Source organism: Gobio gobio, assembly GCF_949357685.1.
Source record: "Gobio gobio genome assembly, chromosome: 7".
In the NCBI taxonomy this organism is placed as follows: Eukaryota; Metazoa; Chordata; class Actinopteri; order Cypriniformes; family Gobionidae; genus Gobio; species Gobio gobio.
In genome coordinates this window covers 46634539-46658628 of record NC_137103.1, presented here as the reverse complement: position 1 = coordinate 46658628, position 24090 = coordinate 46634539, and the positions used below count along the sequence as shown (strand labels likewise).

The 24090-nt window shown below is 38.4% G+C and overlaps 1 protein-coding gene across 1 annotated transcript in view; it reads left to right on the top strand.

Moving 5' to 3' along the window:
* Positions 1-24090, top strand: part of sestd1 (SEC14 and spectrin domains 1) — a 45100-nt gene that overhangs the window by 7564 nt on the left and 13446 nt on the right. Inside the window, exons 4-10 of the mRNA XM_079822486.1 lie at positions 374-482; positions 6782-6872; positions 8656-8769; positions 19018-19131; positions 21075-21169; positions 21302-21357; positions 22865-23085. Coding sequence (XP_079678612.1) covers positions 374-482; positions 6782-6872; positions 8656-8769; positions 19018-19131; positions 21075-21169; positions 21302-21357; positions 22865-23085 — 800 coding nt within the window. The remainder of the gene's footprint in view (positions 1-373; positions 483-6781; positions 6873-8655; positions 8770-19017; positions 19132-21074; positions 21170-21301; positions 21358-22864; positions 23086-24090) is intronic.

The window sequence follows — 24090 nt, the reverse complement described above, 5'->3', positions numbered from 1 at the left end:
GATGAATTGATTATATATCTATCTATCATTTTTTTGTAGAAATGCGCTGTGCCTCAACATTATTTTATACCAAGGTCTTTGCACAAAATTGGATAATGAAAGCTTCTAGGAAAGAAATGACTGAAACATTTGATTGCTTGGTGTCCTTGAAATGGCGCATGTTCCCATGCAATCGTCTGTGAATTAATTACAGTTTGCAGTGTCACGAGGCTCTGCTCCTCCAAAAGGCTTTTTAACCTCAGTACTGTTTTTGTTAGTCTTTTACTTGAAGACTCACACTCTCTTACACGGTTTTTCCATTCCTACATTATATTTCACTCCGTGCTGCTGGATTTTCTGCATATTTCCTGACTTGGTCCATTTGGTTTTCCAGGAGGCAAGGACAGACGTAGTGGTTTGATCCTGACCATCCCACTATGTACCGAACAAACCAGCATGGAGGAGCTCAGCGCCACTCTGGACTATCTACTGAGTATTCCTAGGTAAAAACACCGCTTTGGAAACTTCTCTTGAAGTTAATGCGTCACTCTGTTGCAAAGGCAGTACATCAAGCACGTCATAAAGTATTGAGATCATTTGTAATTCTAATGTACACTGTTACGGTATTCACACATGGAACAGAAAGTTGCTGTAATTCATGGTCAGACTGTGGTTAGAAGTTGAAAAATAATTGATTTTTCTCCCGACCTTTCAAGTTCTTTAAGCCTCCAAGGCTCTGGAATGATTTTGCTCTGTTTCTGTTAGTTTGTCCATTTGTGTTGGCTGTTACAGTATAAAGGTTAAACAAATAAATTATTAAAAGGATGGATATGATTCTGATTGGATGAGCCATGTTCAAAACGCTAGATAAAACTGCACTGTTTGTATCAAGATTCAAGATTCAAGAGTTTTATTTGTCACATACACAGTTATATACACAATATACAACTGGCAGTGAAATGTAAACAGGTCCGCTCCATGGACAGTGCAAATAACAGTTACAAGAAATTAAATAGAAATAGAATAAAATTAGAATAAAAAGTATTAACATAAGTAGAATTATAAATAAATCAAGTAAAAGATAAAAATAGGAAATAAGATAAAAATAAAAATATAAAAAATATGTGGATATGATAAGTGAGATAAACTGTAGACTTAAAAATAAGTGGTTAACATAAAATATATAATATGTATATATAAAGAAGTATAATGTGCAAGGTTTATTACAGGTTGTTACGCAGTAACAATAGGAACGTAAAGTGCAGTGCAATTGCAGTATGTGGATGTTAATGTTAAAAAACCGTATGTTTATGTGTGTGCGGGGGTGAAGTGAAGTCACGTGACTGAGTTCAGGAGTCTGATGGCCTGGGGGAAGAAACTCCTCCTGAGTCTTTCAGTCTTTGCCATCAGGCTACGGAAGCGCTTACCAGATGGCAGCAGGGTGAAGTGAGAGTTTGCAGGGTGATTAATGTCTCTGATGATTTTAGTAGCTCTACCTCTGCAGCGTTTGGTGTAGATGTCCTGCAGAGACGGGAGAGCTGAGCCTGAGATGCGCTCGGATAAGCGCACCACTCTTTGCAGGGCTTTGCCATCGTGACTGGTGCTGTTCCCGTACCACGCTGTGATGCACTGAGTCAGGACACTTTCTATCGCCCCTCGATAGAAAGTTTTCAGGATGGCTGGTGAAACCCTGAATTTCCTCAGCTGGCGCAGGTGGTACAGTCTTTGCCTGGCTTTTTTCACCTGTGTCTGGATGTGTGTAGTCCAGGTCAGATCCTCGGAGATGTTCACACCCAGGTATTTGAAGCTGCTCACTCTCTCTACCGGTGTCCCGCTGATCATGAGAGGGGAGTATGACCGATGCTGTCTCTTCCTGAAGTCCACAATCAGTTCTTTGGTCTTGTTAACATTCAGAGAGAGACAGTTGTCCTGGCACCATGATGTCAGTTGCTCCACTTCGTCCAAGTATGCCGTCTCATTGTTGTTGGAGATGAGACCCAGGACAACAGTATCATCAGCAAACTTGATGATCGAGGTGGAGCTGTGTGTGGACAAACAGTCATGGGTGTAGAGAGAGTAGAGCAGGGGACTCAGCACACAGCCCTGTGGAGCTCCAACACTCAGGGTGATGGAGGTGGAGGTGAACTGGCCTATTCTCACCGCCTGGGGTCTGCCAGTGAGGAAATCTTCAATCCAGAGGCAGAGAGAAGAATTCAGGCCTAGATCCAGGAGTTTGTGTGTTAGCTTAATGGGAACTATGGTGTTAAAGGCTGAGCTATAGTCAATAAATAGCAGCCTGACATAGTTCCCACTTTTGCTGTCGATGTGAGTGAGGCAGGAGTGAAGGACGTGAGAAATGGCATCTTCAGTCGATCTATTGGGACGATAGGCAAACTGAAGAGGGTCCAAAGTGTCAGGAATGGAGGAGCAAATGTTGTTTTTAATGACTCTCTCAAAGACCTTCATGACTAAAGATGTGAGAGCCACTGGACGATAGTCATTTAGGCAAGAGGGTTTACTGATCTTAGGTACAGGGATGATGGAGGATCGTTTGAAGGAGGTGGGGACAACAGATGTAGCAAGGGACTCGTTGAATATGGATGTAAAGAGCCCTGCGAGCTGATCAGCACAGGACCGCAGAACACGACCTGAAATACCATCCGGCCCAGCAGCTTTCCTGACATCCACACGTTTGAGTGCCCTCCGAACCTCGTCCTCCGAGACAGAGATCACGTGACCGTTGCTGCTCTGAGGGACTCTCTCTGACGCGTCACTCGCCGGAGTCGCGCTGCCGCGATTACCATCAAAGCGAGCGTAGAAAGAGTTTAACTCGTTCACCAGTAACGGATCAGCTCTCACCTCTGCAGAGGATTTAGTTCCATAAGCACAGATGGTTCTCAGTCCCTGCCACATCCGCCGGGAGTCGTTGAGTTGGAAATGAGATTCCACTCGGTCTTTATAGCGGAGTTTTGCGGCTTTAACGGCGCGCCGGAGGGCGTAACATGAAGCTTTGTACTCCCTCATATCCCCCGTTAGGAGACCGGCATTGTAAGCGGTGGTGCGCGAGTTTACTGCAGTGCGAATTGAACTGTCCACCCACGGTTTCTGATTAGGGAAGGACGTTATAGTTATTGTTTGTGTGGCTTGCTCTGTCAGTGTGTTAATAAAGCAGAGCGCCACTTCTGTGAACTCGCTGACGTCTTCAGAACTCGCGCGGAACATGTCCCAGTCGACGTCATCAAGAGCTGCCTGTAGCGTGATCTCTGAATGGGATGACCAGCGTTTGACTTCCCTCCTCACCGGGGGCTCTTGAACGAGCCTTTGTTTATATTCCGGTGTGAGGAAAATGGCGGCATGGTCCGATTTGCCAAAAGCTGGCTGTGAACGAGCTTTGTAGGCGTTCTTAAACGGAGAGTAGCAATGATCCAGTGTGTTTGCTCCTCGTGTGGGACAGGAGACATGCTGGTGAAAGTTTGGCAATACTTTCTTTAGGTTTGCTTTGTTAAAATCACCCGCGACGATGAAAGCAGCGTCGGGGTGTTTGTTTATGAAGCCGCTGGTCACATCATGGAGGGCAGATAAAGCCAGCCCCGTGTCTGCCTGTGGTGGAATATAAACAGCAGTGGAGATGACCGAGGAAAACTCCCTCGGCAGGTAGAAAGGCCGGCACATGAGAGTTAAATGTTCCAAGTGAGGCGAGCAGGATCGCGAAAGAATGGAGATGTTCCTAGGATCGCACCATTTCTTGTTTATCATGAAACACACTCCACCGCCTTTAGATTTCCCGGCCTCGGCTGTTCTGTCCATCCGAAAAACAGAGAAGTTCTCGGACGGCGTCACAGCTGTATCCGGGACCGCTGGCGTGAGCCATGTTTCGGACAGACAATAGATGTTGCAGTCTCTCATGTCCCGTTGAAAACTTATCCTGGCTCTAAGATCGTCCATCTTATTCTCCAAGGATTGGACATTTGCGAGCAAAATGCTCGGGAGAGGAGGACTGAATGCTCTTTTTCTCAGTCTGTTGCGGATCCCAGCGCGTTTCCCGCGGTGTTTTTTGAATCTTCGCCGTCGACTCGAGTGGCCATTGTTCAACTCGGCGTCCCGGCGAATCTCAGATGGAAGATTGGAGAAAGTGTCCTGAAACAGGTCAGTGTAGCGGTAACCAATTTCCAGAAGTGTTTTGCTGTCGTAACAGATCAAAGCAGATGATCCGTTGGAAAAAATAGAGAGTAAAAGAGAGTAGAATAATAAATAAAAGCAAAGTCTTAGCGGAGCGACCTGAACGGCGACCGAGCACGGCGGCGCCATCTTGTGTGTATCATTTACTGTTGCTTGACAGTCGTAAAGTACATTACTTGACAGAATAATTTGTATTCCCATCTGTTATTAGGATTGGCTGTTTATTGAACATTGGTGTCATATCATATTGCTCTTGCTGCAGTCTGATAAAATGAGTCAGCAGAAGCCAGTGACTCATAGAAAATTATTTCAGATTCCTTCGTCACTGCAAATTGTAAATGCCTCTATACATTAAATCTTTTTTTTAACTAGGGATGCACTAGGGCTGTAACGATTTGACCAAAAATAAAAACCTTGATTAATTGAACATTTGACCTCGATTACGATTAATGAACGATTATTTTGCTTTTTTTTTTTTTGGCCTCGTAAGGTTTTTGAGTAAGTTCACTGATAAGGTTTGTACTGTAAATATTTTCTACTATTAAAGGTGGATTTTTTTTTTCTAATGAAAGTGCATTTCTTTGTGATTTTAAAATACTTGAAGGAAACGGTTCACTTTCAGCAGTTATTGTCTATGGGCCAGATTTCTGCTTGTTGTAGCCTACATCAGATACATTAACACAGTAGGCCTACATTACATTTATTTGAATGCATCAATGAGAGTGATTGTGTGTGTGAATTACTCATACCGTCTCTATTCATTATTAAGCTGTGGTGTGTACTTACTGCAAAGGTATTAAAAATGTATGCCTATAACGGTTGAGTTTCTAAACTACTTTAGTGACTTTACTTTAGTCACAGGACAGTGTTGAGACTGCGTTTCTGTGCGCGATCTTCACGTGATATGCGAGCTTCTGTCTGAGGGTTCGTTTGTCACAATATATCAGGCATTAGTTCAACATAATACACATCTGATGGTCTAAAATCGTGGACAATCGCTTTAAATGTTGAAACTGGCAATCCTTTGAACGCATACTTGTCAAACTATATGAGCACGAAAGTGAAAGCGATCTGCTTCGGGGCTTGCGCGCGCCGTCTCTCTCTCTGTGTGTGTGTCCGTGTGTGTGTCCGTGTGTGTAAGCGCGTATAGGCTATAAGAACGGCGATTAACTGACCTGTATATAAACTGTGTAAAACGTGCAGTTGCTATAGTGATTCTGGGCATCTATAAAAACAGATAACTGCTCCTGCATCTCTGTGTGCAAACTGCACTTGATGTGACTGACGGGGCGGAGTCACGTGAAAACCGAAATAACCGACATGGGAAAAATACGTCGGTTGGAGGTTCTGAATGTCGGTTTCGGTTATTTTTCGTTTAATCGTACAGCCCTAGGATGCACCAATGTTATTATTAATTCTGGGGCCGATATTATAATTCCAAGCTCCAATTGTTTAAATGGTTACAATTAAATGTAGACATCAAAGCATTAAATTGTACAGTAATAAATATGGATAATTTTGAGATTTGCTAAAAACGAATGGTAACACTTAATTTTAGGGTTCAATTCTCACTATTAACTAGTTGCTGATTAGCATGCATATAACTAGGATATTGGATGTTTATTAGTACTTATAAAGCACATATTAATGCCTTATTCTACATGACCTTATTCTACATCCCTTAATCCTACCCCATACCTAAATTTAATGCTACAAAAACTTACTAACTATTAATTTAAAATAAATTTTAATTAAGGAGTTATTCGTAGTTAATAGTGAATGTGTTCCCCATACTAAAGTGTTACCAAATTCATTTAACAGTTATTAGATTAGTGTTTTTAAACATGCAATGTAAAGTGAGCATTATTATTATTAAAAATAGAATAAATGGACACGCACACTGAAACATCCCTTATTTAATGATACTAGTAAATTAAAGTGAATCACTAATATCAGTCAATACCACAAATGATATATTGCATCCCTAATTTTTACTATGAAAAAAAGGGTTTAGGTGTGTGCTTGTGCCTAAGAACACCACCTATTTGCCATGGTAAAAATCAAGGTAACGGCCAGTCTTTTGTGGTTTGTTGCTTTAATCTGAGTCTATATGAAAGAGGTAATCTTACCCTGAGCTGCAGAAGTTTTGACTAAGGTTAAAGTCTGACAGTCATGCCTCACATGAGCGCTGGCAGTAAGACCATCGCTTGTTCTGTAGTCTTTTATTTTTCAATGCTTTCATAGTGACCTTATCCAAATTACTTTTCTGCTGACATTTTTAGAGGCATTTTACAGGGTGAGTTGGCTGTTCTTTTTCCCCAAAGAATGAAAAGAAATGTTATTCAGGCCTAAAATGTTTTTTTTTTTTTTTTTTTAACAAACCAAAATAGTAACTGAATGATTGAATACATGTTTCTTGGAATCTGTGAGTCATTGCAGCTCACACAAACTCAGTTTATTCATTTTAAAATGCCACCACAGAACAAACGAATTAGTCTAACAACACAGCCACAGTGGAGTCGTTGTAATTGATTCATTGTATCTGTACTGACAACACGTATTGGCCTATCGTGTGTGTTATGCAACTGTATAAATGTCGTATTTTTCTGTTGTATCTCTGCAGTGAGAAGTGCAAAGCTCGAGGTTTCACCGTCATCGTCGATGGCAGGAAGTCTCAGTGGAATATAGTGAAGACTGTTGTTCTGATGTTGCAGGTAGGATAAGAGACTTTTGTTTTATTTGCCCACTTTTGGATTTTGTTCAGATTGGCAGAAAAGGAAACATTATTTGAAACATATGTCTGCTCTTGTTTCTTTGACATCTGGTGCTTACTTTTTCACTAATGAACCCATTAATGTTTGTGGTGATTATTTAATGAGTCCTTAACTCCCCTCTAATACAGCTCACTTCTTAAGGAATACCTGTAAATAATGAGATTTCAGTGCTATTATCAGAAGCCCATGCTGCTTATGTGTTGGCGGCCTTCCCTGGTTTTGTAGGAAATCATTCACTTTGAGCTTTATTGAACTGAATGGATGCTTGTTCTGTTATTTCCCCCTGTTTATGGGACACAGCATGGAATTGTTGCTTTAAACTCAGGCTGCTACTTTTTTCTTTTGCATTATAACTTATTCTGTGTTACATCAAAAGTCCCAAAATGCAAGTCAGTTCACTCTGTGGCCATCTTGGCAAACTCTGGACAGCTATTTTCTAGGCAATAACAATTTGGCATCATAAATTTAGCCAAAATTGTGCTAAGACACTTGGCACTTTTAATTAAAAGATGGGATGTCCTTGTATTGAGTTTTGCCATTTCTGATTAGTCTCCTTTATACTGTATCTAAGTCAGAATTTCTAACTCCTAAGATTACAAGATTATTCTAAAAGAATGCCACTTGAAGCTAAACTTTCAACTTGGACATTTATGTGAAATTAGTGATGCTGGCTAGGAGTCCTTTCTGTGTGGAGTTCTCCCTGTGTCAGCGTCGTTTTTTTCCCAGGTGCTCCGATTTCCCCCACTGTCCAAAAACATGCAGGTTAGGTGGATTGGATATGCCAAATTGTAGGATTGTGTGTCAGTGTGAATGTGTTCCAGCCCTCGCAGTGCTAAAATATTACAGAACCCCAAACATTTGGTAAAGGCCTCTATTGTTAACATGCAATCACTTGCAATTTTGTTTCCTTATAAATATTTTATCTTCTGCGCTTCGGGCAATGACATGCCTTTATGTTTGCAAGTAGGAGAATTCGAGTAAAACTAGATTCCTTGAAGGAAATGGCAGCTTAAAGGCAGCATAATTTTTTTAGCTTCAGGCTTGGGATAAATCGTTTTATTGTATCTGATATTTGTAAGTTGCCTTTTGAATTTATTGCTGATATTTGTGAAGAACAACAATGTTTGAGAAATCAATACCTGATTACATCTGACAAAGCATACAGACTTTTATTATCAATTGAAATCTTGTTTTGCCAAAGAAAGCTCTTGAAGTATAGAACATATTAAAGTGGTTGTACCTTGTAGATGTGTTATTTACCACAGTCTGTTGGTGGAGGAGATGGCGAAGACTCTCCCTGTTATTTGCTTGATGTGTCCTCTGGATGACCTGCAGTTTTTAGTTATGAGTGCGTTGTACATTTGCAGTGTGCAGATAAATTGATTTCAACAGCTTTAAAGATATGATTTAAAAATAGAATCAAGTATTTATATATCTCAGCCTTTTCTTAATTTGAGATCCTTAGGGGGTATGACAGGAAATCTGACTGTCCTTCTGACCAGTAGGTATAATAACATTGATCCAGACTATTTTAAATGGTTGATTTGGCGATTATGTTAAGTAAACTGAAAGTTTTATGTGACCTCAGTCCCCTTTATATCTGTTTATCAATGATTGGTCCATTGCTATCCATCAATAAACAAGAGTGATCTTATTTGTAAATGTTTCATGTTTTTGGATGACTTCAACAGCTGGATTGTGAACTGTGATGTTTTCCCTCTAGAATGTGATCCCTGCTGAGGTCTCTCTTGTGTGTGTGGTGAAACCTGATGAATTTTGGGACAAAAAAGTGACGCATTTCTGCTTCTGGAAGGAGAAAGACAGGCTTGGCTTTGAGGTAAGTGTACCAGAGATCTTTTCTTTTAGTTGACAAATGGCTAAATTTTGACATAACTATATTTGACATTAGGGATTGGCACGAGTACACAAGTACTTGAATGTGACGGCAATGATCAAACAATTTTGTTATTGGTTGCAGGGGCATATTGGGTGGTATCTTGTGGTCTGATTGGTTTGAGTTATAACTGCAAATGTACGGACAAGGTTGAGTCAGTTTTATTTGTATATTGACTTGCACAATACATATGGTTCAAAGCAACTTTACAATAAATGGTTCCTTTAAAAAAAAAAAAAAAAAAAAAAGGACTAGTTTGGCGTGTGTATGGTGTGGGAGTGGCATAAACGAGCCAGAAAGGTTGACACGGAGCAGCACGCTAAATCTTGAACCTCTGGGGAATCACCCGTTTAAAAAAAAACACCAAACAGAGGAGAGTCTGCTGGCAAAAAGAGAACGAGACAGAGCTTATGATAAAACGAGAATTAACATTGACTTGAACTGAGAGATTTGAAATGTAAATGTGACATGGTGACGTTTTTATTACTCTTAGCTCTTAGTTTTTATAAATGCTTAGCTCTCTAACAAAGTTCATTGTAAAACATTATCTATTGAAGGGTCATGTAGAGCTGTGCTGGAATTTATTTTCAAGGAAGTACCATGTCTATTAATGGGTATAGCTACAGTAACAGCTTGAGATCCAGTAGGATAACCATATTCATCCACACAGTCACGCCAGAGCTCGACAGTGCGACCATTTCACTTGCATTTGTGACTAAAAATAGAGGTGGCAAACTGTCAAATGCATTTCAGAGCACGTGTGCGAATATAAAATCCCTGCGGATTTGTTTTCTTAAATGTAAGATCATAACAAGTGTCTTAATGATCATTTAAGGCATCTTATATTTTGCAGATGAAAAAAAAATGTAATCGCAATACTGCTTAATGTGATTATTACATTTAATTACTTCCATTTAATTTAAAGTAAACTATTGTAGCTTCTGTCTGGGATGCCCTGTCACCGGAAGGAAAGACTAAGAACATTATTTGACACATATTATTAAATATGTAGATCTTACTAGTATCAGTGTTATTCTAGCTCTTTATTTAAAATAAATACATTTTAACTAACATAAAATAAAGTATAAAAAAACTTCTTATTTTCATTTAGTTGAAATGAACCTGTTATTTAGTTTCATTAACCTGATGTACCAAACTAAAGCTGAAATAAAAATGAATAAAAACTATACAGAAAAAAAAAAAAAACTTTCATGTTTCAAATTTGTATGGATATATTTAATATACTCTCCTGCTCTAAACATGAACCAGCACCATGTATGCATACATATTTTATCACGTCTTCTCCAAATGAAATATATTTGTGCAAATAAGGACACTGATACAGCGGTATGTCTGATCATGAACGCGATGGCATGAAGTATTTTGATACACAGCAGACAATGATGTAGACTAAAAATTCTACCCAATCCTTCAGTATTGTTATTTTTAAACTGATTTAGTCAACAGCTTTTATTGTGTTCAAACTAAATGGACTGTTTAGAAAGGTTCCACTGCAAGTGTTTTCCATACATCAGACCACAGCATCATCATTTTACTCTTGGTATAGCTGCTCATAATACAATCACACACGACAGTGTATTTAATTAGGGACACCCAAAGAATGCCATGCGTGTAAGTAGGTAATTTCCTGCATTTGCGATGAATAATGAAACTCCATATACAGAAGTTGTGCATCTTCATTAACAATGGACTGGGGCTTCAGCCGTTTCCTTCACTGTAGGACAGTGCTTTTTTTATTGACACTAGTGCAATGGCTTCATTTCTCATTCATTTGTCAGGGCACAAAAAGCTGTGCTGTGAGTGAAATAACGTTTTCAGGGCTGTTTTAGGGCTTAAATCATTGAATCATTCTGGGAAACTAGCATCATGAATTTTATTGCCTATTATTCTTAATGAAAATCACAACAACAAAACCGTACGATGACAAACCCACTTAAATAGGCGCTTTTACATTTAGCTTTGAAACGAAAACTTCCGTGATCATCAGCTCTTCATGATAAATTAAATCTGACTCCTGCTGTGTTTGTGCTGCGACTCTCGTTCGGCTCACACTGTATTGAGCAGACACGTTCAGTTTTTAATTGTAGTGTCTGTTCTCTAACTGAACTAATTGATTTTATTACTATAAAAAATTCAACGATGTAATTCAAATTCAAAATTCAATGATGTAACCGGTGTTTCGCCTGAACACCGGCAACACAGACTATCGCATCAAACCTAATTAAAGGGTTAGTTCACCCAAAAATGAAAATTCTTTCATTAATTACTCACCCTCATGGCGTTCGACACCCGTAAGACCTCCGTTCATATTCGGAACACAAATGAAGATATTTTTGTTGAAAGCTGATGGCTGAGAAAGGCTTCAGATAGGCCTCCATTGGCATTCAGTACACTTACACTCCCAAGACCCATAAAAGGCACTTAAAACGTTGTTACAAAGTCCATCTCACCACAGTGGCTCTACAATAATTTTACGATGCGACGACAATATTTTTTGTGCGCAAAAAAAAATCAAAATAACACCTTTATCCAACTTGTTCTTGTCTTCCGCGTGTGCCTCCACGACGCATGCGCGAGAATATGACGTAGCGCCAGCGTTCGGGAATCCATGAAATGCACACTTTAGCCCGATTTTGAGAACTACGCCGAGACCTAAAGCACGATCAATGTAGAATTCAACAGCTTAGATACGCACGTCTTCCTCTGCTCATAAACAAATCGCTTCTGGGTCATGTGTCCGAACGCCGGATCTGCGTCATATTCTCACGCATGCGTCATGGAGGCACACACGGAAGACAATAACAAGTTGGATAAAAGTGTTATTTAGATTTTTTTTTGCCCACAAAAACTATTGTCGTCGCATCGTAAAATTATTGTAGAGCCACTGTGGTGAGATGGACTTTGTAACGACGTTTTAAGTGCCTTTTATGCGTCTTGGGAGTGTAAATGTACTGAATGCCAATGGAGGCCTATCTGAAGCCTTTCTCAGCCATCAGATTTCAACTAAAATATCTTCATTTGTGTTCCGAATATGAACGCAGATCTTACGGGTGTCGAACGACATGAGGGTGAGTAATTAATGACATAATTTTCATTTTTGGGTGAACTAACCCTTTAAGAATAATAATAAAGCAATTGCCGCCCTCGAATTGGCACTAATGCGCACTGCCGCACAGGCATTCATTACTTCCATAGGAATTCATTGAAAACACTCACTCTGCACCCCTATGAAAGCCTGTGTGTCCGTCCACATTTTACATTTTAGAATTAACTATTTAAAAGCGATGTGCAAATGAGGGAAAAACTCCAACACCCCTCCCTCCGGTGATACTGGTATTACTGGTGTTGTCACATGTCGATTAACTGGTAAGAAAATTCTCACCATCACATCCCTAATATACAGTACATGTTTTCATATCATTATAAAGTAGTTATTGACTTGATGATGCTTTAGTGGAGAAAGAACAGCAGTGTGTTTGGCGACAGGCTGAGAGGACGCCAACATTAGTAGTACCTCAAGCGGTTAAAACAATGTAACAAAAATACCCGCAAATTCAACCCAAATGTTTAATGTCATGATTGTTACCATCTATTTGCATTAGTTAATATCAAGCTGGTCACTTTTATGCAAAGTTCAGCACTATTTTACTTGGAGTATTATGGTTGTTTTCATTCAGTATTCAGTTTTCTATCAGTTGATTAATTGGTTATCGGTCAGTGCGGTCCAATTGGTAAAATCCACTATCGGTCGACCTCTAAACACAATCCTTAGCTTGAATGAAAATGTTTCAAACTTTGAATTATAATATTAGAATGCCTAAATTCAATTGTAGAATCTATGTTTTACAAATGTTTTTTTGTATATAGTTTATTTAAGAATAAAATGAATTCCAGAATAATTGTTGTCTTATTGATATTGGTCAAGCATGAGGTAAGTATTTAAATTGCTATACAAGAGAATGTTCCATATGGGTTGGTTTATATCCTTCACTTTCATGAATCTCTCCATTTCATTATCTCTCCTCTAATATCATAAATAAGAGCAGGCTGCAGTGTTTCCTTGTAATTGGGCCATGAAGAAAATGGGTGAAGTTGGCAGGTGGCTGTGTTTGCGTTGAATGGGCAGCCCTCCGGCATTCACTTTAGGAGCAGGAAATGGGGCTATATGTGAATGTAACCGTAACATGATCGTGCTGATGTGCACAGTATGTGTGCTGATGAATCCTGGCCTCGAACCACATGCTCATTTGTCTGGCTGTCTGTCTTCATGCTCTCTCTGGGCATTAACCAATAACGCCATGTTGCATGGCAACCATCACATGGATCCAGCCAAGAGCCGAATGACGTGTTTAGAAGGACAGTCGAACCACTGTCTCCTAAATAGAAACCTCTGTATGTGTATGTTTGTTGGGGTCATTGTGTTGTTTATGTTGTGATCTGGGCCAGCAGGGCCCTCTAGCTGCCTACAACTACCAGATGGCACAGTTTTGGCTGAATGGAGGTCAGTGTATCAGCATTAGGAAGTGTGGAGGCTTGAACACGGAGACTAGTGAAAACAATCATTACCATACTCTTGACCTACTTGAAGATCCATACTTGAATGGGGGTTTTGTATCTGCGGCCGATCGCTGAGGTGCATGAGGACCGTAGCTCTGCATTAATCATTCTGCCCATGAACCTCTTCATCACTGATGCCTGGCCAGGCATAAGTGAGCATATGGGAAGGAAAAGACCCGGAGGCCTTATTAAATAAGTGAATCCTCTTTCACTGCCACTTAGGGTCTATTGGACCGTCTGTTACAGGACTGCACATTTGTTATGCTTATTATTGCTGATTTTTCTTTCCTTTATGGGCTTCAAGTGACTGTACAGTAGATGCTGATGATGAGATTTGCTTTCCTTCAAAACAAAGAGATAATGGTAATATACTGATATTAAAGAGATCTAGAATACCTGGCATAAGTTATCTCTTAGCGTTTCATATATATTTTTATGATTTATATGTTGCTTGCATAAGCGATTTATCGGCCTGGTCCGTTAACTGTCTGATATTTAGGCATTTTAAATTGCATCAGGAGATTCATACAAATGTAAATCTAAGTATACATTTTTATTTATTTTTTGGGTGATTTGTTTAGTCATTTTAAATGCAGCTTTTTTGTGTGTAAAACTTAATTGCTGAAATGTACAGTATATCGGGCACCCTGCTCTGTATATACTAAATAATATTTGTTTTTATTTATATACAGTTGGGAGAACAAGTATTTGATACACTGCCGATTTTGCAGGTTTGCCCACTTACAAAGCATGTAGAAGTCTGTATTTTTTTTATCATAGGTATTTTTCAAATGCGAGTGATGGAATCTAAAACAAAAATCCAGAAAATCACATTGTATGATTTTTAAGTAATTAATTAGCATTTTATTGCATGACATAAGTATTTGATACATCAGAAAAGCAAAACTTAATATTTGGTACAGAAACCTTTGTTTGCAATTACAGATATCATACGTTTCCTGTAGTTCTTGACTAGGTTTGCACACACTGCAGCAGGGATTTTGGCCCACTCCTCCATACAGACCTTCTCCAGATCCTTCAGGTTTCGGGACTGTCAGCTCCCTCCAAAGATTTTCTATTGGGTTCTGGTCTGGACACTGGGTTCAGGTCTGAAGATCTCTCGATACATGGCCCCATCCATCCTCTCCTCGATAAGGTGTAGTCGTCCTGACTCCTGTCCCCTTTGCAGAAAAGCATCCCTGAAGAATGATGTTTCCACCTCCATGCTTCACGGTTGGGATTGTGTTCTTGGGGTTGTACTCATCCTTCTTCTTCCTCCAAACATGGTGAGTGGACCAAAAAGCTCTATTTTTGTCTTATCAGACCACATGGCCTTCTCCCATTCCTCCTCTGGATCATCCAGATGGTCATTGGCAAACTTCAGACGGGCCTGGTCATGCGCTGGCTTGACCCGGGGGACCTTGCGTGCGCTGCAGGATTTTAATCCATTACAGCATAGTGTGTTACTAATGGTTTTCTTTGAGACTGTAGTCCCAGCTCTCTTCAGGTCATTGACCAGGTCCTGCCGTGTAGTTCTGGGCTGATCCCTCACCTTCCTAATGATCATTGATGCCCCACGAGGTGAGATCTTGCATGGTGCCCCAGACCGAGGGAGATTGACCGTCAGCTTGAACTTCTTCCATTTTCTAATAATTGCGCCAACAGTTGTTGCCTTCTCACCAAGCTGCTTGCCTATTGTCCTGTAGCCTATCCCAGCCTTGTGCAGGTCTACAATTTTATCCATGATGTCCTTACACAGCTCTCTGGTCTTGGCCATTGTGGAAAGGTTGGAGTCTGTTTGATTGAGTGTGTGGACTGGTGTCTTTTATACAGGTAACGAGTTCAAACAGGTGCAGTTAATACAGGTAATAAGTAGAGAACAGAAGGGCTTCTTAAAGAAAAACTAACAGGTCTGTGAGAGCTGGACTTCTCACTTGTTGGTAGGTGATCAAATACTTATGTCATGCAATAAAATGCAAATTCATTATTTAAAAATCATACAATGTTATTTTCTGGATTTTTGTGATTCCGTCTCTCACAGTTGAAGTTTACCTATGATAAAAATTACAGACCTCAACATGCTTTGTAAGTAGGAAAACCTGCAAAATCGGCAGTGTTTCAAATACTTGTTCTCCCCACTGTAGATATATTATTTCAACCCTGCAAAATCGATTTAAACTAATCCAAAATAAAAGTTTGTTTACATAATATATGTGTGTGTACAGTGTATAATTATGGGAATCGCGAACAGTGCACTTGTTGTGCCTGTACAGTATGTTCTCTGATAGTGTGTCTGTTCTTCTTCTTTTTCTTCCATTTGTCTTCAGCGTGTCCTGTCTCTGGCCTGTGTTAACATCCTGTTTACAGACTTTGTAATATTTCCACACAAATTACATTTTGGGATATTATTGCATTTGCAATGCAGTTTGTGCACAAGTCTAGAATAGAGATCGGCCATAATAAAACCGTTTAGAGCAAAAACTATCCGATTTATGGCCAGTTGACCGGTGCATCTCTAGTTCAAAAGTTTGGGGTTGGTAAGATTTATATATATATAGAACGGTTTTCTATTATAATCTATTTTCAAATATAGTTTATTCCTGTGATGTATTGCTGAATTTTTAGCAGTATTACTTCTGTCTTCAGTGTCACATGATCTTTCAGAAATAATTCTAACATGATGAAAACAGTTGTGCTGCTTAATATGTTTGTGGGAACCATTATATTTTTTAGAATTCTTTGAATATAATTTTTTTAAAGAGCAGAATTTATTTGAAAGAACTTTCATCACATTATAAATGCATTTAGGTTAAATGCATCCTTACTGAATAAAGGTATTAAATTCTTAAATAAAAAAGGGGAAAAAATTAACTGACCCCAAATTTTTGAACGGTACACAAGAGAAGTGTGCATTATACAAAAAATAGACCAACAGGAAAGTTTCAGCCCATTGCTACTCTTTTTATTCAGTAATTAACTTTTTTTTGTTTTGTTTCTTGCACCTGAAACAATACATGTGCAACTGAGCACAGCATTTGTTGCTTTCTCTCTCTTTTTGTTTTTTGTTTTGTTTAAATATTTGCCTGGTAACCAGAATGCAAGCTGCTTTGAGTGGACTGTATTGATCAGAGAGCTTTCGCAGACCCAGTGTTTAATCTCCTCCAGCTAACCTTGCAGATGTGAGGGCACAGCTGGCACCAGTCCAAGCTGTTGCGTTCCTGCTTCAGCACCAGGGTCACTGGAGGATTTCAAAGAGCGCACATTACTTTGATTAAATAGACTTCAGATTTAAAGTTTGGTGAGCAGATGGTTTTTAAAAAGAGTTGTCCACCCTGAAATTAAAATACTGTCATTTATTTACCCGCATGTCATTTATAAACTTGTATGTTTTTTTTTTGTACAGCACTGTTTATAGTGACCATAGATTTCAGGCTTCTGAAATCATACAATAGCTTTATGTGATTCTCACACTATGTCCGATTACAATATATGCTAGACTCGATGGTATCAATGAGAACAGAAACATGAAAGAGATTTGAGTAATATTGTGTAATATCATTGCGCCGCTGCACCCATGGTACGGCAACAAAGTTCCTTGATTATTACGCAGGAATGAGAGTATAGCTCCTAGCCATAACGGCCTAGAAAATCACAACTTTTCATTTTCCGTTGGTACACTTAGTACACAATGTAACTACAGAAGAGTGAATTATTATTTTTTTTAAATATGATTCGAACAACTTATATGGAGGTTGTTTGAAATGCAATTCCAATCAGATTTTTACAGATGCGTCTCAGTCTAGACGCTCAGGATGCTCAAATCAGATTTCACGTAACGTGAGACACAACGATGACGGAAATGACAGAAGTATTCATGCGGTTTTCAATTGGTATATTAAACGATTTCTGCATTTTCCTGTGCAACGGAGGAGTTCTACACAGTGACTCGACAGGGCGCTTATTTGGAGAGCGAGATGATGCATTTCCTTTTTTCTTTTGCATCTGTTTTGAAAGCCTCCTCACACATGTGTGTGTACGCCTACGTTCTTACCAAAGAAACCAATTGAGAGGTTGGTTATGTCTGGAAACAAAACTCTTATTTGATCAATTTCAATTAATAGTGTCTGTCTGAATAGATCTGATTTGAGAACAAATCTGATTTTCCTGAAGTCTAAACATAGCTAAATACATATTGCAGAAGTAATATCGACTGTTTTTCAGGGTGCTTCTCTGGCTCTTTCTTTTCTGTCTCTTTATTTCTCTCTTTTAAAAAGCATGCATATTTGGAATGACATGAGATGTGACAGCATTTTTATTTTGAGTGAACTTTTCCTTTTAAGGCTTCTAAGGAAGGGGTTAGGTTTGTTCTTTAGTTATTTTGTTTCTCTGCATGCCTTCCATCTCAGAATTTGCAATGATATCATGACAGAAGGGGATCAGATGAAATCCAGTTCAAAAGCTTTAATGCTCAAGCTGCATTTTAGAACCTGCCACAGAAACTTGTTTTGGGCCGTGAAGTTTTTTTGAATGCAAGAACACCCATTAGAGAGAGTTTGTGAAACTGACATAAAACAAACCTTTCTGTGGCTCATTGGGGCTTTTTTCCCCTCTCAAATTGTCCCAGGCAGACAGTCACACAGCAGAGGCAAACACGCCTCTGACATCCTGTGAGTAATGTACCCCAGATATTATGAATCCAAAATATTTTTCCTCATCTCCTCTTTGGTGACACTGGCTGGAACTCTGTTTGCAGCGAGGCCTTGTCCCTCTCTTCCGTGTGTTGACTCAGCTGAACATTTTTGTAAAGACAGCTGTGCTGTCTCTCTTCCTGTCGACACCCCAAACTGCAGTGAGGAGGGGAGCACAGGCATAGTAATGATAAACATTTACATGTAAAGTATACCATAAATCAATGTGTGTGTATAATGGTACAGAATAGTTTTTATGCTGCTTGGCAGCTGTAAACTGGTTTGTTTTGCATTAACGTCCAACAACTGATTGCACAATTGATTCCACTTATTATTTAGCTACATAACAATTAAATATATAAATAAATTAAATATTAATTTGAGCTGAAATTATTTGATTTGAGAATAAACCGATGAGTGGTTATGAGGAACATCAGTCTCCAACACAGTTTTATTTTTTCTAAGGAAAATATAGTTTATTCATCATTATACAGAATTTATGTATAATAAATAATAATCATAATTAATCTTATTACTGGTGTTCTTATATAAAAAAATAGTTTTGGGTAATGAGTGGGACTGACATTATGTGACGGTTTGTGGTTGTGACCCAGCAGAAGGGCTTTTTCACCTGCAGAGTTTGTCCTATATGCCTTCAAATATCAAATAAATTATTCATGGTTTTTAACCTTGCATGACATTTGACTGCTACAGAAGGTCTTGCGCGATTTCAGGTTATGCTACATTACACCCACAGATGCCTGTTTAATTGGTAACATTTGTAAATGGTGCACTTTCCCCTCTGTTACAACAAATAATTCTCAAATGGGTGGGTTTTATTTTCTTGTCGTTTACATTCGCAGCACAGATATTGAAAAAGCTTTGGTCCTTGGTCATACCTAAAAGTTAATGTTCTGTGTTTCAGGTTATTCTAGTGTCTGCCAATAAACTCACACGCTACATCGAGCCATGCCAACTTACAGATGAATTTGGCGGGAGTCTGGATTACGATCATTTGGACTGGGTCAACAAACGATTGGTGAGAACCAAATTTCTCTCTTTATTGGTAGACAGTTATTCAGAGTTGTGGCTAGTAGGACTGAGTAATGTATATTCACATGATATTGCTGGCGATACAAAACTAAGCAACATTGTAAATATCGGGGGATCATTTTTGCATTCTTTTTCTGGAGTTTTCAAAAGGCAGTGTCATTAGACTACTTCAGTTCATTTGTGAATCAGTTCATCAAACTGTCTGTTTCAATGAAGTGACTCCAATTCCACACTTGTTTGTCACGATACCAACATTCCAGTAGTTGGTACCAATACCAGTACAACTTCATGGTTCTCTGTACCAATTTCGGTAACATAGCAAAAACTAATTTTATTTAACTGTAAATAAATACATTTAAATGGCATGTAGCCTTTAAAAGTTTGTAAACATTGTTTAAAAAAATATTACGTGAAAATTTGTAATAAAGTGAAGGACAAAGAAACACACATTACATAGAACAAGTGGTAGGTCTATAAGTTTGTGTTTACTGTCTAATGCTTAACGTACATCTATTTTGACATATAGTATCAGATTGTTTTGTCCCATCTGTTGCTATGATTGTATCACTGTCAGTCTTTGCAGTTTTGGATTCAATCACACATTTAAATACGTTGTAAATTCAGAAGCTTTTCAGTGTGCTGAGCAGCATGAAAAATAAATAGTATATGGGCTATAAACAGAAAGCGAGCATAGAGCACACTGACTGAAGCTGTCAATCACTTAAAGGATTAGTTCACTTTAAAATGAAAATGATCTCATAATTTACTCACCCTCAAGCCATCCTAGGTGTAAATGACTTTCTTCTTTCTGATGAACACAATCAGAGTTATATTAGTACAACGATTGCGTTCATCAGAAAGAAGAAAGTCATGTACACCTAGGATGGCTTGAGGGTGAGTAAATCATGGGCTAATTTTCATTTTAAAGTGAACTAAACCTTTAAGTTCAGCGTTACCTCACTTAGATCTTCACTTCTGTGAAGACTTTAAAAAAGCAGAGTTGAGCAGATTCTGACTAACACCTATTATTGGCCATTGTGTTCACATGCTCAACAGATATGTCTTTGATTGGCTATAATGATAAACGCTTCAAAAACACATTGTAAATAGAAACCTTCACAGAGCGCTTACACGATACACACAGGTGCGCTTGAAAGCAGTATCTATCAGCGGGTACCGAATATGCTGTATCGTCACAATAAAAGTAACAATACTTTTGACCACCCTACTTGTTTACATTATCCTTAAAAATGTTCACTGATATATTTCATATATTAAAATACAGTATGTTTTAGAAACAATGTGTAGAAACAATATAAATATGTATATAAATATTCCTTTTTTGTACTAGGAATTGTTGTATTGGTGAAATATTAATTCACATATAAAACATAATTCTTCTTTGTGTTCATAGTCAAAATATTGTGTAAATCATGTCTTCATTATTTAACTCAATTTCACTTAGCATATTTGAATCTATTTGACAATAGTGGCTGTTGTAGTATGTAGCAACAGTTTGAATGATCAATATTTTATGTACTTTCGTCATTGTTGTTTTTAAAATATTTCTTTTTAGCTTTAATTTCTTTTTTGTTGTTGTTTTTTTTGTTGTCAGTTTTATTGTGTAGTTTATTGTTTATAGTGCAGTATTTACATTTTTATTTCAGTTAGTTGCCAAAGCAACATTTCTCATTTTTGTTTCAATTAAAATTTGTTTCCCATCTAACTTGTATTTTATTTTATTTCTGGTTTTATTTCAAGTTTGGTTGAAACTGTGATGCTTTTAGCTGCATCTGTAAATACACAAATATTGAGATGGATATTGAATGTCATCAAATGCCTGAAAAATATTTCAGTGTGTAACTATATCAATATAACAGTATGCTGTTTTTAAATGCATGTCTTATTTGCCATTTATCCCTCAATTAGGTCTTTGAAAAATTCACAAAGGAATCCACATCCCTTCTGGATGAACTTACCGTCATCAATGAAAATGAGAAAGGAAGCCAGGCAGAGAAGGACAGGTATTTTACGTCTCATTATCTTCAGGCATGAGCTCCTAAATATGGCTGCTGTTTCAGGGGCCACTGTTTTTCTATTAGCTGTTCCTAAAGTTGTTATTAAAATGCTCAACAACAACATTGTTACAATCATAGGTCTTCAGAGAGCAACATCTTGCCTTCATTTGACCCCGAAACGGTCCTTCAGACAGGTCAGTGCTGATCTGTGCTGTGCGTGTTCATGTGGATGTAGGCATTGCTTTGAAATTGCCTTTTTAGATATTTCTGAAATATTTTGGGTCCATTTGAAAACTAGTTGCAAAAGCAGATTTTGGTTTTGGAATTTGAACTGCTATGCTGGATCTAGCATGTGATGTCAATGGTGAAGCTGTTTTTCCAGCTGGCCTGTGACTCCATTCAGTTTTATTGGTGGGGTAGAACTTGGCTTTAGTGCTGTTTGACACTCTAAAGTGATTTCACAGCTTTTGTATTTGAAGTTAAAGCTGGTTTGTAAAGTGAGTTGATTCTTCCCTGATCAGTATGTCCCTCACATCAGGCCCTGCACTGAATAATGGCTCCATCTGTTAGTGATGTTGTGCCCCATGCAAGTGATTTTGGCGGGGTTGTGCACCATTCAGAATTGAACTGAGAAAGCCCTTTAAATGCAATAAATTTCAACCTGCATTGTTTCAAAGTAGAATTAAAATGCAATTCAATTCATGTTGCTGCTGTAGTTTTTATTGATGCTTTTTATATTTCTGTATGAGCTAAACATTTGAATTAATATAAAATGTGACAACATAAATTAACTATATTTTGTGTATTTCATTAGATTTTTATGAAATTATATTATATTGACCTTGCATCTGCACTCTATTATCTTCCCTATTTCATATTTTAAAATACAGCATGTTTTAGAAACAAAAAAACAAAAATATTTTCAACTGAATATGAAGCACTAAATGGAAAATTAAATGTAACAGACCAAATATTACTGTAATAAAATTTGTATTTATATATAAAACATACCATCTTAATCTTTGAATGTGAATATTTATTATTACATTTTTAATGATGTTATGTGTGAAATGTTTTCAGTTCAAATATACACCATACATTTTTTGTTGTTGTTGAAGCCCCCCAAAATGCAAGCACTATTAATTCTGTGCCTTTTTGGAATGGTGCATTTCTTTCTTTTTTTTTTACCAAAGACTTTTGTCCTCAACATGCTTCCATTTTGGCCTGCTTTGTTGCTGTATTGGGCTAATTCTATTCATCCTTGTTTCTGTTTTGCAACTTCAATCCAAATGTCAATGTAACATCTTTTAGTGCCCGTTTAATTCATATTCACGCTCATGAGTTGAAAGGCAACCAATTCTGAATTCTGCCTAACCTTGGTTAGAGGCACAAATAAGAACAAGGCAATGGCACAAAATTAGTTTTTCTTCTGTATTTGAGTCTGTCACTTTGTTGTGCTTAAAGTAGTTGGAATTCTGACTTAATGTATTCATACTATATTAAGTCAATCCATACTCCTTTTGTAGTAGAGCACTTGACAGACACAAAATTTGCCATCACATTTGCATTCATTGATTTCTTTCTGCTTGACATGTTAACTGTGAAACTTTATTACCGTTTACTGCGTTCTCTTTTCAAGGCTTAAGCCTTGATTTTTCTCTCATAAATGTTTATTTCCCCTGATGTATTCCTCTCTCACAGGGCATGAGTTGCTCTCTGAGCTTCAGCAGAGGCGTTTCAATGGCTCTGAGGGCGGAGGAAGTGGCACAGCCTGGTCGCCCATGGACGATGAGCTGCTGGCTCAGCCTCAGGTGATGAAGCTCCTGGACTCTCTGAGGGAGCAGTACACAAAGTATCAGGAAGTTTGCAGACAGCGCAGCAAACGCTCCCAGCTAGAGGAAATCCAGACCAAGGTCATGCAGGTAAAACACTGGGGGAGGGTTGTTCAAAACTGATTTATAGGAGAAGTACGTCCAATAAAATGAAAGATCACCTCCAGATAGTCAGGTTGTGTTTAAGAACTGGTTGTGTTTCAGCCATCAGGCATTTCTACTTCATAAGGGAGGATGTAGCCTTGTGTTTATTTCATGTCTTTGCTCCGTCATCTTTCACAAACCCACCACATGATGTTGTGGAGTGAGGGAGTTTCAATGTCATCTGTGAACCATTTTGCTTTATTTCTATGTCTAAATACCACCAAGGTTTGAAAGAGAAGACCTTGTACTCCCAGTTCAGACTGTGGCTGGGCTTTGGTGAATCAGCAGTCTTTAGTCTACAAATACAAGTTTTTGGTGGATCTCCGCACCCTACAATCTGAGTTTTTCCACAGAAAAGATTTGTCACATAATTCTCTGACAGAAGTGCTGTGCTTTCTTTTTGGAAGGTTTACAAAACACTCCCACCAAATTCCCACTGAGAATCTGATTATCATAGAGAATCACTGTTAGAGAGCAGGACTGTGGCAGTGCAATCATACATCTATATATTGTGCTTTTGCTGTCTTTTTTCACTACTTTGATTGATATTAATTGATTTATATTCTTGTATCAAAACAATTCACACTTCTCTTCAAAAGTTTGGGGTCAGTCATTCATTTTTTTGATAATGCATCCAAATATATTTAAAAAATTTTTAGTTATATCTGGAATTATCAAGTATGGTGTTTAGGTCATGTAAGTTTGATGCCAAGATCAGAAGTCGTGTTTCCGATGAAAGCCTCCCTTAACCACTCCTGTCAGACAAAATAAAATGTCTGTTTCCATGGTGATCAGGATATTGGGACGTGCACATCTTGTGTGTCGGAAAAGGAGTTTGGCCTACTTCTCACCTTCTGTGAAAAATTGCGCGGGGAAGGGGGGGATCGTTTGTAAGCCACAGTGCCTGAAGCAATTACAGACAGGAAGCCTTGCAAACTAAGCAGCGATTCT